The following is an 18129-nucleotide window of genomic DNA, read 5'->3' as shown; positions in this document are numbered from 1 at the left end:
CAAGAAATGTGAGATCATGACCTGAGGTGAAGTCAGATGCTTAACCGACTGAGCCCCCCCAAGCGCCCCCCAGATGCCACCACTTTAGATAAGCAGCGGAGGGCCCTCTGGCACAGGTGGTACCACTCTAGACAACTAGCAGACATCCTGTGGTGGACACATGGTGCTGCTTTAGGTAACTACCCTGTGACCTCACCACCGTGCCCCTCCCTCCATAAAAACTGGAGATGAAGGCCTGAGTAGGGGTGGGGAATAGCTGCGTAGAAGAGTTGTGTAATGGCTTGGATCATCTGTCCATCTGCACCCCACCTTCCCCCTGGCTGGGTAAGTTACCCCCAATAAAACTCTATGTGAACGATATGGAGTGGCTTGCTTCATTTTTCAGTATCAAAATACCTCTCAGTCTGGAGGGTACATCACTGACCCTCCTCCACTTTCTAACACCTGCCTCCTAACAAAAAAAGGACCTCTGGTCATTGCTACTAACTTTGGGAGCCCATCTGCTGAGCTCTTCAATAGCACCTACTCTGCAAGTCCTTCTCTTCTAGGTTACTCTGTGGCTGCGATTTCTACCGGAAAAGACGTTCACTTTGTTGCTGGTGCTCCTCGGGCAAATTACACTGGCCAGATAGTGCTATACAGTGTTGACGAGAATGGCAATGTCACCGTTATTCAGGCTCACCGAGGTGACCAGGTAAAGTCCATTTTGTAGCAGATGAAATTAATCATGGGGTCAACTAGAGCAGATGAGGAGTGGGGAGTTGATAGAAAAGGAAACTAGCATTGAGTGCCTACCCTGTGGCTGCTTCTGTGACCTGTATTCACTTAAAGGTTCCTTAAATCTTCACAATACTGAGATCTGTCGCCTTCTAACAGGTGACTGGGCATTTACCTTCTTAAGGTCAAAGAGTTTTCATGGGGTTGTGCTGTCATTAAAACCCAGTCGTGTGTAGACTCAAAGCCTGTGCTGTTTGGTTATATCCAGCTGCATACTTTTGACTCCCTAAATTACTACTACATGTGTATTATTGGGTCCTAACCACAGCTTTGTTGGCAAGCTCTTGCGAGGAGTCAATGATCTGGAGGAAAAGTGAGAAGAAGGGAGCAGGATAGCGTTTTCCAGACTGGGCTACTATATCTGGGCCTGTCAAGGTGTCCTGTGGCTTTGATGTTTCTAAAATTAAAGCAACTCTCTTTTCCACCACTTTCTTCTCAACATGACAGTTTGATAGTCAGAACCTGTGATGACTCCCAGTCATGTCTGACTAGAACAAAGGCCAGCTGAATAGATTCCTATTTCCTCACCAAGCAGCTCTAACCCATGGGCTTGGCACATATTTGAAACAGGCAACCCTGATCTCTGACAACAAATTTTCCTTCCTGGAGTTAGAGAAACCAGCTATTTAGTTTTCCCTTTTCTGGAATTAAGTGTGATCCTACTGTCTATGGATTTTCCGGGAGTAAGAGAACCTGAGTCTTTGACTTCCTTGACCACAAACCAGCTATGGCCACATACTTTGCTCTCTTTAATATTAGAACCGTGCTTTTATTGTGAGAAAAAACAATGACCGTGTTATAGGATGAATCCTTTCTTGTTCATTGCCAAATCCTTAAGAGGTATTCACATAGGCGTGCAATGAGCATTCAGATTCCCAGCCTCTCTTATTTCATTGTATCTCCACCTGCTCCCCTGTCCTGATGTATCTGAGAACTTGTCTCTTGTGCAAGATCATGCCACAGACACTTACATCACACATGCCTGCCCACTCTTCTCCACCTAGAAAATTCCTTGTTTTTTAAGATGCCGTTTATATAACACTTAATCTTTCTGAGCCTTCCTGACACCTGCACTCTAATCACACAGCATTTGACCGTTGCCTCTATTACAACCTACTTGACTGCACAGGCAGGCAAAGTCATTTGTCCCAACTCCCTATTCCCCCTCCTGCCTTTCTCTATGACACACATCACAAACCTCCTAAATGTTTCTCTTTTAAATGTGGTCTTTGACCCACCAGCACCAGAAACACCTGGGGTACTTATTTAACATACCGTTTTCTAGATTGCACCCATTCACAGTCTTTCTTGGTGATTTGTGTGCACACTAAGGTTTAAGAACCAAGTGTTACATCATGATACAACCTGAGAGAAGGGACTGTTATCTATCTTAATGTTTCTAGTACCTTACAGGGAGTAAGTGCTCTATTTCTGTTTGTTGAATGAGTAAATGAAAGTTCAGTATAACATTAAGAGTATATGAGTCCTAAGAATCCTAAGGTTAATATGCTTTATCCTTACAGATTGGCTCCTATTTTGGTAGCGTGCTGTGTTCAGTTGATGTGAATAAAGACACCATTACAGATGTGCTCTTGGTGGGTGCACCGATGTACATGAATGACTTAAAGAAAGAGGAAGGAAGAGTCTACCTGTTTACTATCACAAAGGTAAAAAAAAAAAAGTATTAAACTGATTCAGTTGAATTTGCTTTAATATTGGTAAATAAAACATTAATCTGCATTTTTGCAGAAGAATCAGTGAATGATCATTTTCTCTTTTTCAAGCTTATTTGTTTTGAGAGAGGAAGGGAGGGAGGGAGAGAATCCCAAGCAGGCTCTGCACAGCTTGATGCAGGGCTCAAACTCCAGAACCATGAGATCATGACCTGAGCCGAAATCAAGAGTTGGACGCTTAGCTTCCTGACCCACCCAGGCGCCCCTTGAATCATCATTTTCATATGTAGTATAGTTTATATTTCATCATTTTGAGGATGTCACCATTAAAATTTTAAAAATCACATCAAAAAGCATAACCTGTAGAGAAAGAGCTACATGTAGAGTGCACTGCCATTTTCCATGAGGGGTCTTTGAATCTATACTGTACAAATGAAGTCCTTATATAAATGCACATCATTTTTGAAATGTATGTACATGCACACACAAATGTCTGTGTATTTCCTAAGTATCTCATTCAATTATTCTTCTTTACTGTGAAGAGATCATAATAACAGAACTATCCTGTTCACATTTTACAGTGAAAAAGTCAAATTGTACCAGGCACTTTGCAAACTTTCATATAATCCTGGATGTTTTCTGCATTAGTCAAATTCTGTTGCTTAGTGTAGCAGTTAGGTATGCGTATACCCAGCTCTTGGAATTTTTAGTCCTTGCACATAAAACTTAGCATACACTAACTGGACTATGCTCTCTAAGTCCATGCCCAGAAGTATAATGAACTCGGAACTGAAAAGAAAACCAAAATTAAAGGCACAAGTTGACCTAGAAAATTAGAGAAAGGATGGAAAAAAGAGAAGCTGATGTTAATATAATAAATATTATGCTTTGCTTTTGTGGTAGTTTGTCCTACCTTACTTATTTAAATTAATGTAAACATTAGCTCTCAGAAGCAATTAAAACAGTTCTAAAGCATTTAAAGATGTGTAATTGAATATTCAATAAGGGAGGGGCAAATATAATTGTTTAAAAATTTAACAAAACCCTAGTTTCTTAAATGTTTCTTGTCAAATATTCTGAAATATCATTGTTGAAGATGAGAAGATCTCATAATACTTTGTCAATCTTCATAACAAAGTGATTTCCATAAGATTATTATAGAGAAGAAAGAATCAACACTGACCCCATTTCATGGATGAGGAGCATTGCTCTCTTGTGAAGTCATGAATTATTTCCATTCTGGATTTCAAAATCTGGAAAAAAAAAAAAAACCTATCTTTTACAAGAAAAAAAATTTTAGGCAGACTTATTTTTTTTTATAATGTGACATTAACAATCTCATTTTCTTTTCCTTTTTTTTTTTTCTGAGTATAGTTGACACACCATGTTACATTAGTTTCAGGTATATAACAAAGTGATCTGACAAGTTTACACGTCCCATCCCGCTATGTTCATCACAAATGTAGCTACCATCTGTCCTTTTACATTATAATATCATTCACTATATTCCTTATGCTGTGACTTTTATTCCTGTGATTTATTCATTACATAACTGGAAGCCTGTATCTCCCTCTCCCTTTCACCTATTTTGCCCAACCCTACCCCCTGCCCCTCTGGCAACCACCAGTTTGTTCTTTGTATTTATGGGTCTGATTCTGTTTTTTATTTATTCATTTACTTTTTTTTTTTTTAGATTCCACTTATGAGTGGAATCATATGGTATTTGTCTTTATCTGACTTATTTCACTTAGCATAATACCCTCCAGTTCCATTCATGTTATCTCAAATGGCATGATCTCCTCCTTTTTTATGGTTGTGTAATACTCACACATATGTGGACACATTTTCTTTATTCATTTGTCTATTGATGGATACTTAAGTTGTTCCCATATCTTGGCTGTTGTAAATAATGCTGCAATAAATATAGGAGTGCATATATCTTTTCAAGTAAGTCTTTGCTTTCTTTGGGCAAATATCCAATAGTGGAATTATTGAACCATATGGTATTTCTATTTTTAATTTTTCGAGGAAACTGCACACTGTTTTCCACAGTGGCTACACCAATTTACCATACTACCAACCAGTGCACAAGGGCGCTCCTTTTCCCCACATCCTTGCAAACACTTGTTATTTCTTGTCATTTTTATTTTAGCCATTCTAACTGATGTCAGTTGATATCTCATTGTGGTTTTTATTTGCATTTCCCTGATGATGAGTGAGGTTGAGCATCTTGTCATGAGTCAGCCATCTATGTTTTCTTTGGGAAAATGTTTATTCAGGTTCTCTGTCCATTTTTTAATTGGATTGTTTGGGTTTTTTTGGTGTTGTAGAAGTTCTTTATATATTTTGACTATTAATCCTTTATTGGATCTTTCATTTGTAGATATCTTCTCCCATTCGGTAGGTTGTTTTTTTATTTTGTCAATGATTTCCTTTGCTGTGCAGAAGCCTTTTTATTTTTGGTGTAGTCTCAATAGTTTATTTTTGCATTTGTTTTCCTTGTCTCAGGAGACGTATCTAGAAAAATGTTGCTATTGCTGACATCAGAGAAATTACTGCTTGTGTCGTCCTCCATGATTTTTATGGTTTCAGGTCTCACATTTAGGTATTTAATCCATTTTGAGTTTATTTTTGTGTACAGTGTAAGAAAATTGTCCAGTTTCATTCTTTAACATGTAGCTGTCCAGTTTTCCTAGTACTGCTGTCTTTCCCCCACAGTCTCTTCTTGCCTCCTTTTTCATAGATTAATTGACCATATAATTGTGGGTTTATTTCTGGAGTCTCTAACCTGTTCCATTGATCTGTGTGTCTATTTCTGTGCCAGTACCATACTGTTTTTATTGCTGTGGTTTTGTAGTATAGCTTGAAACCTGGAATTGTGATGTCTCCAGCTTCTTTCTTAAGATTGCTTTGGCTATTCAGGGTCTTCTGTAGTTCTATACACATTTTAGTATTATTTGTTCTAGTTTGTGAGAAATGCTGTTGGTATTTTGATAGGGATTGCATTCAGTGCGTAGATTGCTTTGGGTGGTATGGACGTTTTAACAATATTAATATGAGCATGATGGAATGTGTTTCCATTGGTTCGTGTTGTGTTTAGTTTCTTTCATCAGTGCTTTATACTGATTGGAGCATATGTCTTTCACCTCTTTGGTTAAGTTAATTCCTAGATATTTCTGGTGCAGTTGTAAATGACATTTTAATGTCTTTCTGCAGCTTCATTGTTAGTATATAGAAATGCTACTGATTTCTGGGTATTAATTTTTCATCCTGCCACTTTACTGAATTTATTGCTCCCAGTAGTTTTTTGGTGTAGTCTTTAGGATTTTCTCTATATAGTATCATGTTGTCTGCATATAGTGACAATTTAATTTCTTCTTTACCCCCATAGATGCCTCTTATTTCTTTTTTGGTCTGATTGATGTGGCTAGGACTTCTAGTATTATATTGAATAAAAATGATGAGAGTGAACATCCTTATCCTGTTCCTGACCTTAGAGGGGAAAACTCTGTTTTTCACCATTGAGTATGATATTATTGTGGGTTTTCATATATGGCCTTTATGATGTTGAAGTGTCTTCCCTCTAACTCCACTTTGAGAGTTTTTATCTTGAATTGATGTTGAATCTTGTCACATGCTTTTTCTGCATCTATTGAGATGACCATGATTTTTATTCTTCATTTTGTTGGTGTGGTTTATGACATTGATTGATTTGTAAATATTGAACCATCCTTGCATTCCTGTAATAAATCATACCTGATTGTGATGAATGGTCTTTTTAATGTATTGTTGCTAATTCGCTAATATTTTTCTGAGGACTTTTGCATCTATGTTCATCAGGAATATTAGCCTATAGTTTTATTTTTGTGGGGTCTTTGTCTGGTTTTGGTATCAGGGTAATACTGGCCTTGTAGAATTTATTTGGAAGCTTTCCTTCCTTTTCCATTGTTTGGAATAGTTTGAGGAGAATAGGTATTAACTCTTAGTTAAGTGGCTGGTAGAATTACCCTGTGAATCCATCTGGTCCTGGATTTTTTTATTTTTTGGTATTTTTTTGACCAGTTCAGTTTTGTTACTTATAATGGGTCTGTTCATATTTTCTTTTTCTCCCTGGTTCAGTTTTGAAATATTGTACGTTTCTAGGAATTTACCAATTTCCTCTAGGTTGCCTAGTTTGTAGGTCTATAATTTTTTATAATCCTTTATATTTTTGTGGTGTCAGTTGTTACTTTCTCTCATTTCATATTTGGGTCCTTTTTTTTTCTTGATGAATCTGGCTAAAGGTTTGTCAATTTTGGTTACCATTTTAAAGAACCAACTCAGTTTATTTATTTATTTTTTTGCCTATGCCATTTATTTCTTCTCTGATTTTTATTATTTCTTTTCTTCTACTCACCTTTTGATTTTGTTTGTTCTTCTTTCTCTAGTTCCTTTAGTGTAAGGTTATATTGTTTGAGCTTTTTCTGATTTCTTGACACAGGTCTATATCACTGTATACTTCCCTCTTGGAGCTGCTTTTGCTGCATCCCAAAGAATTTGGACCATCGTGTTTTTATTTTCAGTCATCTCCATGTTTTTTTTTTCTTTGCTTTATTGACCCATTGGTTTTTTGGTATCATGTTGCATAGTGTCCATGTGTTTTTTTTCCAGTTTTTTTTTTCTTGTGATTTATTTTAGTTTCATACTATTGTGATCAGAAAAGATGCATGGTATGATTTCAATCTTCTTAAATTTATTGAGGCTTGTTTTATGGCCTAACATGTGATTTATTCTACAGAATCTTCCGTGTGCACTTGAAGATAATGTGTATTCTGTCGTTTGGGGTTGGAATGTTCTGTATATATCTGTTATGTGCATTTAGTCCAATGTGACATTCAAAGACACTGTCCTTATTGTTTTTTTCTGTCTGGATGATCTATCCATTGATGTAAGTGGGATATTAAAGTCCCCTACTATTATTGTATTACCATCCATTTCTCTCTTTTTGTCCATTTATATTTGCTTTATATATTTGGGTGCTCCAGTTTTGGGTGTGTAGATATTTACAATTGTATCCTCTTGTTGGATTGATCCTTTAATTATTATGGAATGCCTTGTCTCTTATTATGGTCGTTTTTTTTGTTTTTTGTTTTTTGTTTTTTGTTTTTTTTTTGAAGCCTATTTTGTCTGATATTGTATTGCTACCTGGTTTTTTTTTTTTCACTTCCACTTGCATGGTGAATATTTTTTCTATCCTTTCATTTTCAGTCTGAATGTGTCTTTAGGTCTGAGGTGAATCTCTTATAGGCAGCATATAGATGAGTCTTGTTCGTTTGTTTGCTTTTGTTTTGTTTATTCACTCTGTCACCCTATGTCTTTTGGCTGGAGTATTTAGGTCATTTACATTTAAAGTGATTATTGACAGGTATGTACTTTTTGCCATTTTTAAATTTTTCTGGTTGTTTTATTGTTCTCCTTTTTTCTTCCCATTCTCTTTGTGATTGGTGAGTTTCTATAGTATTAGCTTTCTTTTTCTGTATGTATGATAAGTTTTGGGTTTGTGGTTACCATAACATCATAAGTAGATAGCAGTCTGCATTAATTTGATGGTCATTTAAGTTCATACACATTCCAGAGGGGGAAGGGAAAACCTTTTTCTTTTTCCCCTTCTCTTCCCTTTTTACTCCCTTCTCCACATTCTATGTATATGTTGTCATATTATACAGCTTTTTATTCACTATTTTCTTAGGCCTAATTATGGCCATTTCTTTTCCACTTAAAGAAGTACCTTTAATATTTCTTGTAAGGCTGGTATACTGGTGATGAACTCCCATTATCTTTCATTTGTCTGGGAAACTCTTTGTATGTCCTTCAAATCTGAATGATAATCCTGCCTAGTAGATTATTCTTGGTGGCAGGTTTTTTCCTTTCAGCACTTTGAATATATCATACCACTCCCTTCTGGCCTGCAAAGTTTCTGCTGAAAAAATAAGCTGAGAGCCTTATAGATTTTTCCCTTCTAAGTAACTTCTTGTTTCTCTGTTGCTGCTTTTAAGATTGTCTCTTTATCTGTAACCTTTTGACATTTTAATTATTATATGCCATGGTGTAGACCTCCTTGGGTTCATCTTGTTTGGAACTTGTTGTGGACTTGGATGTCTATTTCCTTCCCTAGGTTAAGGAAGTTTTCAGTTTTTATTTCTTCAGATAAGTTTTCTATACACTTCTCTCTTCTCCTCCTCCTTCTCCTCCTTCTCCTCCTTCTCCTCCTTCTCCTCCTTCTCCTCCTTCTCCTCCTTCTCCTCCTTCTCCTCCTTCTCCTCCCCCTCCTCCCCCTCCTCCCCCTCCTCCTCCTCCTCCCCCTCCTCCCCCTCCTCCCCCTCCTCCCCCTCCTCCCCCTCCTCCCCCTCCTCCCGCTCCTCCCCCTCCTCCCCCTCCTCCCCCTCCCCCTCCCTATAATATGAATGTTTGCTTGATGTTGTCCACAAGCTCTCTTAATCTATCATGATTTTAAAAATTCCTTTTTCTTTTTGCTGTTCAACTTGTATGCTCTCCATTACCCTGTCATCCAGGTTGCTGGTATATTCTGCATCTTCTAATAAACAGTTGATTCTCTCTAGTGTGTTTTTATTTCAGTTATTATATTCTTCAACTCTGGCTCTTTTTAATATTTTCCATGTCTTCATTGAAAGTCACACTGAGATCTTCCACGTTTTTTGCCAGCCCAGTATCTTCACAATCATTAAATTCTTTATCCACCATGTCGCTTATCTGTTTCATTTAGTTCTTTTTCTACGGTTTTTCCTTCTTTCTTTTGGAATGTATTCCTCTGTCTCTGCATTTTGCTTGACTTTGTTTCTGAGGATTAGGGAGAATGGCTATTGCTCCTGAACTTGAAGGATGGTGAATGGTACTTGTGTATGGTGTCCGCTTGTGCAGACTGTGTGTGCTTGGTGACTTTTGCTGGCTGGCTGGAGCTGGACGGTATATGCTAGTTACTCTTTTAAACTTTAAAAAATTAAAAATAAAAACTTGGTTTTTTAATTAAATTTAAAACAAAAACAAAGGGAGCCCTAAAATTCTACAGCTTATTTTCTGTGTCCTGGTACCACGGAAGCTGGTGTGGGCTTGCAGACCCTGGGCTTGCTGAGTGGCAAGCTCCCTGTGATGACCAGACCTGCCATTTATAGTGTTGAGACCATGGGGCACCTGGGTGGCTCAGTTGGTTATGTGTCTGACTTCGGTCTAGGTCACGATTTCAGCATTCCCAAGTATGAGCCCCACGTTGGGCTCTGTGCTGACAGCTCAGAGCCTGGAGCCTACTCCGGATTCTGTGCCCCTTCTCTTTCTCTACCCCTCCCCAACTCGGGCACATGCACTCTCAGTCTTGCTGTCAAAAATAAATAAATATTAAAAAAATTTTTTTCATAGTATTTAGAGCTGCCTGTTATGGCATCTGAACCCACTAATTAGGGTGTTTGGACCCTGCTCCAGTCTGTGCTTCTAAGATAGAAGGGAAGAGAGTGTCGTTACCACTCCTTGGCCCTTTTAAAACTGCCTCCACCATGTGGCAGAGTTCTAGTGTTGTCTATTTTATATGCTGATTGCTTTTATTTTTCTTTTTAATTTTATTTAAATCCAAGTTAGTTAACATATAATATAATGTTTCAGGAGTAGAATTTAGTGATTCATCTCTTACATATAACACCCAGTGCTCATCCCAACAAGTGCCCTCCTTACTACCCATCACCCATTTAGACATTCCCCCACCCACCTCCCCTCCAGCAACCTTCAGCTTGTTCTCTGTAGTTAAGAGTCTCTTATGGTTTGCCTTCCTCTCTATTCTTACCTTGTTTTTCCTTCCCTTCCCCTATGTTAATCTGTTTTGTTTGTTAAATTCTACAAATGAGTGGAATCATATGGTATTTGTCTTTCTGCCTGACTTATTTTGCTTAGGATAATACATTCTAGTTCCATCCACGGTGTTGCAAAGGCAAGATTTCATTCTTTTTGATCAGAGTAATATTCCATTATACATATACATATACATGTATACATATTATACATATACAGGTACATGTACATATACGTGTCTATGTATACACACACACACACACACACACACACACACACATGCACACCACATCTTCTATGCTAATTGCTCTTGTAAACTGTGGCTTATTTTCTGTGCCAAGAATAGAGGAATCTGTTCCTGGTCGCTCAGTACTATGCATTCCCACTGCATCAGTTTCCCTTTGTTACTGTGCTCCCATCTCTCTTGTTGTTCTCTTGCCATTTTTTCTGTCTTTGGTTGTTCAGTAACTGTTCAGTCAGCCCTCAGTTCTTTTTCAGGAGGAATTATCCTTTTAATAGGTGTAATTTGGTATGTTCCATGGAGGAAGTGAGTTCAGGGTTGCCACCTTGGACCAGAACCTAACTGTCTCATTTTTGACTTCCTATCCCATTATAGTTATGCCACTCTTCAATAATTCTTAAGTAAAGGTCTAAATTAAGATACTGTGTTTTTTTGTGTCTCCACCTTAATTTTATTTAAGATACTAGTATATTTTCATCAGCAAATTTTAAATCAAAAGGTTTGGAAACAGGTGAAGAGTCTAATGTTTAGGGGAAAAGGATCCAAAGGTATGGATAGTTTTATGTAGGTTGTACAGTCACTGTAAAGAGAATTCCCTCCTTTCACTTTGGTCTATGAGCACATATCCTATGAATTTACTTGCTAGAATTCTTAGGTATGATTCTCATCATAAGTAGAGGATTTTGAAATCTAGATTCAAAATTGTCTACTTTTAACAGTTTAAAAATTGGTTTGGGCATCACTTGCTGTGAATTGTAATGATAAAAATTATAAGGTTTTGCTTTAATCATCCCCTTTTCCCCTTTCCAAGGGCATTTTGAATTGGCACCAATTTCTTGAAGGCCCTAAGGGTGTTGAAAATGCTCGGTTTGGTTCAGCGATTGCAGCTCTTTCAGATATCAACATGGATGGTTTTAATGATGTAATAGTTGGTTCACCTTTGGAAAATCAGAACTCTGGAGCTGTGTACATCTACAATGGTCACGAGGGCACCATTCGCATGAAGTATTCCCAGGTAATCCGTGAGTTCCATGGTGATGTATTGACATGTGAGTATCATCCTGTGAGAGCTAGGGACTAACCATGCAGACAATCCAATTTATAACACTTGTTTGATGAATGAATAAAGTTCTAAAATAACTATTTAGTGAACCTGTTCTAGGTTCTGGAGATACTATAAAGAACAGGACAGATAAAATTCTGCTCTTCGTGGATCTTACGTTTTTGTCAAGACTAGGGGACAATAAATGAGATAAAGTGATTCAGATCATCATAAATGATAGGGAATTTTTTTTAAAAATTTTTTAAGTTCAGGTATGGGAATTATCAGATACTCTAAAGGGTGACCAAGAGGACCTCATTGATCAGGCAACTTTCCAGTAAAGTCCTGAAGGAAGTGGGCTAAGAGAGCAATCACAACCTTCAAATCCCACTCAGTCCACTCATCTCCTTCTGCTTTGTGATTTTTATGTTAAAAGATTCATGCTGGTTCTTTGACATGGCTGCAAGAATGATCAACCGATGAGAAAGGCTGTGATTGAAAAACGAATGGAATTTTGTGGAGAATAAAACAACCTGAGAAGTGGCTATATAGAGAATCTAACAGTGCTGTATAAAAGCTCCTTTTTTCTACTTCAGTTGTTGTGCATTATAAGTTCATGCCAAACTTGCTCTTTCAGAAAATCTTGGGATCTGATGGAGCCTTTAGGAGCCATCTCCAGTACTTTGGGAGATCTTTGGATGGCTACAGTGATTTAAATGGGGATTCCATCACTGATGTGTCCATTGGTGCCTTTGGACAAGTGGTTCAGCTCTGGTGAGTCCATGGAGAGCCAGACACAAACTAGCTAACTAAAAAATGACCTGCTAAGTACAGCAGCAGATAGCTGTGCAGGAATTGTGGAAATACCACATGCATTATAAAAGGCTCTAGGACATTTATGGATCATAGTTTATATAAAGGAAGAAATGTGTTTTTCCTTGTGGGAGAAAAAAAAATTTGCTTAATGTTGCCATCAAGTGCCTCTTCTCTATATGGTGAGCAGAAAAAGTACATAGAAAAGACAAAGGCTTTGAAATGGTATCCAAGATATTACTGAATATTATCTTTCAAATAGCCTTACCTCAGCTCACAGAAAGGAAACCTCATGAGAATGCCCTAAAAAATACTGAACATTCAGACCACACAAGTAAAGTGTAATTTCTCATGTGGTTATGAAGTAACTTTTGAAATTATTAGTCATAAACAAGAAGCCATTATTTAGGTTTAGCTGACCTCCCATTGACCTCGGTAGGAGTTGAAGAGCAGGGAGGAACAATAAGGGATTCCAGGGCTATGTGATTCAAGGACAAAAATAAATATATGGGGTTGGCCAGGGATTGGAATCAGAAGGAAATTAAGAATTTGATCAAGAGTCCTCCTCAAAAATATATTTCATTCATTCGTTTGTCTCTGTTGAAAAATGTGCTTTAAAAGTCCAAATACTTCAAGAACAGAAAAACGTCACATATCTATGTGTTGTTTCAGAGTCTTATTGAACTATTTACAATATTTCACTTGTGCTTTTAAAAGACGAAGTGCATTATTTTGAGTGCATCATCTTAATGAAAACTTAATGTGGGGAAAAAACTCCTGGATGATATCTAAGACTGAAAAATTTTAAAACATATTTACTGAATAAAATCAGTTAAGAGTAGTGTACTACTAGAGAAACACAAGGTATGATTACATAGTTACGTGACTTATTTTTTAAAAATTTTATAAGAAATCATGTTTCAGTGAACATCACCCTAGAGCCATCTTGGTGGGCTTCATCCTTGGTAGCCTGGATTATTACTATCCTATGACACTCCTTTTTTTTTTTTTTTTAAGATTATATTGTTTAAGTAATCTCCACACCCAAAGTGAGATTCAAACCCACAACCCTGAGATGAAGAGTTGTACGCTCCACCAGTGAGCCAGCCAGGTACCCTGACACTCCCTTTTAATGTAGTCAATGAGGACCAAAGTTTTTCCTTTGAAGGTGGATTTGATTCTTCAAACAAGTCAAGATACATTGAATCAGATGAATTTATTGAAATGATTAGTCAAGCTAGGTCCATGCCATTTTGTGGTCACATTCTTTTTTTTTTTTTTTTTTTTTAATTTTTTAAATACTTTGTTTAAAGTTTATTTATTTTGAAAGAGAGAGAGAGAATGAATCCCAAGCAGGCCCCATGCTATCAGTGTGGAACCTGATATGGGGCTCAAACCCACAAACAATCAGATTATGACCTGAGCCAAAACTAAGAGTTAGACGCTTAATTAAATGGGCCCACGCCTGGGTGGCTCAGTCGGTTAAGCGTCCGACTTCAGCTCAGGTCATGATCTCGCGGTCCGTGAGTTCAAGCCCCGCATCGGGCTCTGTGCTGACAGCTCAGAGCCTGGAGCCTGTTTCGGACTCTGTGTCTCCCTGTCTCTCTGACCCTCCCCCGTTCATGCTCTGTCTCTCTCTGTCTCAAAAATAAATAAACGTTAAAAATTTTTTTTTTTAAATGGGCCCAGGCGCCTCTCTGGTCACATTCTTACAAGGTGCTGAGACTGGATTTTCTGGGTAACTTCCTGAGAATAATTTGAAATGATTTTGTAAACCTTGTTTTTTAAATCAGTGGCACCATCTACACTGGGATAAAAGATTGACTTAAAGAAAGAGATTGACTTGCAGAAAACATTCACATAGACATTTTAGATCTTGTAGGTCTGAGGACACATTGGATTTGCCATTGGATGTTTTATGACTGCTTACTAGGGGGCCTTATAGGTACCTGATTAATGAAACAGTTTTTGAATTGACTCAAGTCCTTCAGGTGGTTCCTGAAATTAAAAAAAAAAAAAATGTTTTCTGCATCTTCTTGTATTTTTCAAAACAATGAAGTTACTCATTACTGCTTGCTGCTTTGTAAATACTAGAGCGTGTACACAAAGAGTCATTATGATGAAGTTGACAATTTTACTGGCAGAGGAACTAGGAGACCATGGGTTCTAATTTCTTACTTGCTAACTGTTACTTAGTAAAGTGAGAAGTTACCAAATGTTTTCTCTTTTGTTTCAGACTTTTTCACCAATAAAAGGGAGACAATATTTGTTCTGTTTCACAGGACTGTTACAGGAGCAAATGAGGCCATGTGTATGGCAAAGCCCTTCAGATATCTAAAGGGCTGTGCCAGAGTCAGAAATGTGTAGCACCCTGCCCGAGAGATGCCTCCGCCACTTTCTGGTGTCACGCTAGTTGCCACCATCATGGTCATAAGCCACACATCCAAGAATCGGTGGCAACTATTAAGGGAGGCGACAGGGAGACCCTCCTCAGCCCTGCCACCCCCACCTTGCCACCCACTCTGTCCCCTCCATTTGTGGGAAGAGGAAACATCACTGCTTCCAGCTGGCAAAACACAACAGGGACCGTGACTTTGGAAATTTATTTGCAAAGAGGTTGCAGACTCATGTCCTGTACTCATGCATGCATTAAACAAATACTAAATGTGGATTGGGCTGGCAATATGGTCACAAAACACAAAAGACATTATCCCTAGATGCTATTTTAGGGCTTTCAAATATGAAATACCACTAAAGTGCTTAAATCATGCAGAGAATGATTAGATAATGCTGGCCCTGGGTCCTCTAGGTAAAGGTTATAACGTGTGCACTTGGCAGGAAAATATCTGTTTCCGTTTATGTCTTTCAGGTCACAGAGTATCGCTGATGTATCTGTGAATGCTTCCTTCACGCCAGAAAAAATTACTTTGTTCAACAAGAATGCTGACATAAAACTCAAACTCTGTTTCAGTGCAAAGTTTAGACCTACTAAGCAAAACAGTCAAGTGGGTGAGTTGGCCTGAAATAATCTGTGTGGAGATAGGTGTGCTTGTAGAGTTTTAGTCCTGAATGTCACCTATACTTTGGATTTAAGGCCAAAAGAAATAAGGGTCTTGCAGACATTTCAGTTGCCACTCATTTGAGGTGCCTGAGCATGGTTAATTAGACATGGAAGGTTTGATTAGATCTTCCCTTCACTGTCTCGAGAAGACAACATTCTGCCACAGAAAGTTACTATCTCTATGATCTAGTCCCAGGCTTGCTCAGCTCTATCCTTCAAGTTTCTTTTACCCATTGGTTCCTCACCCCAAACCTTGGGCACACACACATGACGCTGGTATACACCCATATTAGTATGCTGTGTGTCAGCTGTGACATGGCCTAGATACGAAGCGTTCAGTACAGGTACCAAATATTCCTATTCTTTTTTTTTTTAATTTTTTTTTTAATGTTTTATTTAGTTTTGAGACAGAGAGAGACAGAGCATGAGCAGGGGAGGGGCAGAGAGAGAGGGAGACACAGAATCTGAAGCACGCTCCGGGCTCTGAGCTGTCAGCACAGAGCCCGACGTGGGGCTCGAACTCACGGACCGCGAGATCATGACCTGAGCCGAAGTCGGACGCTCAACCGACTGAGTCACCCAGGCGCCCCCCAAATATTCCTATTCTTGAGAAATTAATATATGTGAAATAATGAGAGAGAAGATATAAACCAGTATGTAGTTTGTGCCCAGTGTTTTAAATGCTCTAATGCAGAGAAGTGAATAAATCTCTGATATGTGACCTGTCAGAAGGCGAGAATGAGGAAAATTGGACAAACTGTCATCTCTCTCTTGGACCAGCCAAGTCCTCTTCCAGAACTTGGCCGAGTCCTTTCTAACCACTGCCCCTCACGTTCATCTCTCCTGCTCCAGCACCCACAGAGCATAGCCATTGATTTAGCACTCGATCAAACACTGCCTTCTTTCATTTGCTGCTTTTTCATGGGTTCTAATCCTCCTTCCTTCAGAGTCTGGCTCTACACTTCAGGCACCTGCAGTTCCTACAAGTGTTTCATTAAGTGGTTAGGAAACCAACTTAACCTGCCTCTAATATTTTCAGCCTTTGTCATGATTCATACCAAGAAATACATAGGTTAAAAACACAAAGCAGAAGTTGGATTCCCATCCTGGCATGTCTTCCATAGTTTCCTACTTTTTGTATCTATCTGGCATTTTTCCTTTCAGGTACTCAAATGCTGACCCAATGTTGGGTAGCACATCTCACAGACCTGCCCTGGAGCAGGTCCATTTGAGTAGCCATGATAGTTGAGTCAAAAACCATTCCGGTACAAACGCTAAGTGGCTAGATGTAATGTACCGCATGGTGACTATAGCTGACAATACTGTACTGTGTTGTACATTTGAAGATTGCTAAGAGAGCAGATTTAAACATCTCTCTCTCTCTCTCTCTCTCTCTCTCTCTCTCAGACACACACACACACACACACACACACACACACACACACACAGAATTGGCACTGTGTGGGGATGATCTGTTAATGAACATTATTGTAATCATTTGCCAATAGTTACATATACAAAATAACTGCACTCTACAACTAAAACTCAGTACATCTCCCTTACATCTCAATAAAAACTGTGTGGGGGGGGAGGGGGACATTAAGTGGCTAGTCTGCTTAAAACATGAATTTGGGAAATATATTAGTTGGCAGAAATAGCTGGCTGGTTAGCTCTCCTGGCCTGAAAGCATGGATTTGCCTCCTATATCTTCCACTTTTTGACGGGGCTTCACTCGTCTGTTACCAGACACTTGAAAGCAGACTTCAAGAATGTCCTTCCCTTCAACTTGCTCTTTCTTCCCATTGGGTACCTTTTCCTTGATGTCTTCAGATCCACACAGACAAGCCAGTTGTGATCATTTGTCACTTAATTGCTTGGCAATAAGAGTATGTAAGACCTGAATCCCATCTTCACGACTTTGAAAACTAAACCTGTAAAGCATATGGTCTTTGTTATTTACTGTGTCAGATGCTCACTCCATTTTAAAAGTTAACAACATAAAAAAAATTAATGCCCATCAGACTATACCTTTTTACCAGACTACTTGAAAAAAAAAAAAAAAGAAATCATATGATCATGTATACTAACTTTGTCCTAGCTATGTTCCCCTCCCTGGCATTATTTTTCTTTGTATTATTTTCACCACTTAGTTTTAGTTCATTTGATTCACTTCTATTTTATCTATCTTTGTGAATTTCACTAAGTTCTTGGAGCAAGAAAAACTATACATCTCTAATAGGTATTTTAAATGTAACCTGTGGAATTAATGTTTTTGGGAAGTCTATTCAATCTTTAAAATATTGAAAATCATAAGATAGAGTAAGCCCAGATAAGGCAGCTGATGCTTTGAATAATATCAGGTTTTCTTTCTCAATTTTGGATAGCTTTAGTTGAAGTCTCTGATACTTTGTGTATTGGCAACTGACATCAGTTTTTATTGCATTTTTTTTCATTTTCATTTCCCTGGGTTAGTAGTATTATCTCTGTTTTATAGATGAGGAAATGGAGTTTCAAAGAGGTTACACAAATTGCCTAAAGTCCTAGAGCTCATAAATGGTGGAATTAGAATTCAAACCAAGTCCGTCGGATTCCAAACTTATTCCTGCAGAGTTGCATGCCTTCCCTGAACTAAGCATCGAGAGTGTTCCCTCAGAGTATCTCAGTTAACGCTCAAATTAGTTAATCTTCA

General features: G+C 38.3%; 1 protein-coding gene across 1 annotated transcript in view; it reads left to right on the top strand.

Annotated features, from left to right (window-relative positions):
* Positions 1–18129, top strand: part of ITGA2 (integrin subunit alpha 2) — a 105887-nt gene that overhangs the window by 65258 nt on the left and 22500 nt on the right. The window contains exons 12-16 of the mRNA XM_042950159.1: positions 549–694; positions 2301–2444; positions 11336–11539; positions 12204–12340; positions 15249–15388. Of these exons, the coding sequence (XP_042806093.1) occupies positions 549–694; positions 2301–2444; positions 11336–11539; positions 12204–12340; positions 15249–15388 (771 nt within the window). The remainder of the gene's footprint in view (positions 1–548; positions 695–2300; positions 2445–11335; positions 11540–12203; positions 12341–15248; positions 15389–18129) is intronic.

Source organism: Panthera leo, chromosome A1 (assembly GCF_018350215.1).
Source record: "Panthera leo isolate Ple1 chromosome A1, P.leo_Ple1_pat1.1, whole genome shotgun sequence".
NCBI lineage: Eukaryota > Metazoa > Chordata > Mammalia > Carnivora > Felidae > Panthera > Panthera leo.
Note: the sequence above shows the minus strand (reverse complement) of the source record. Positions and strands in the feature narration are given on the sequence as shown.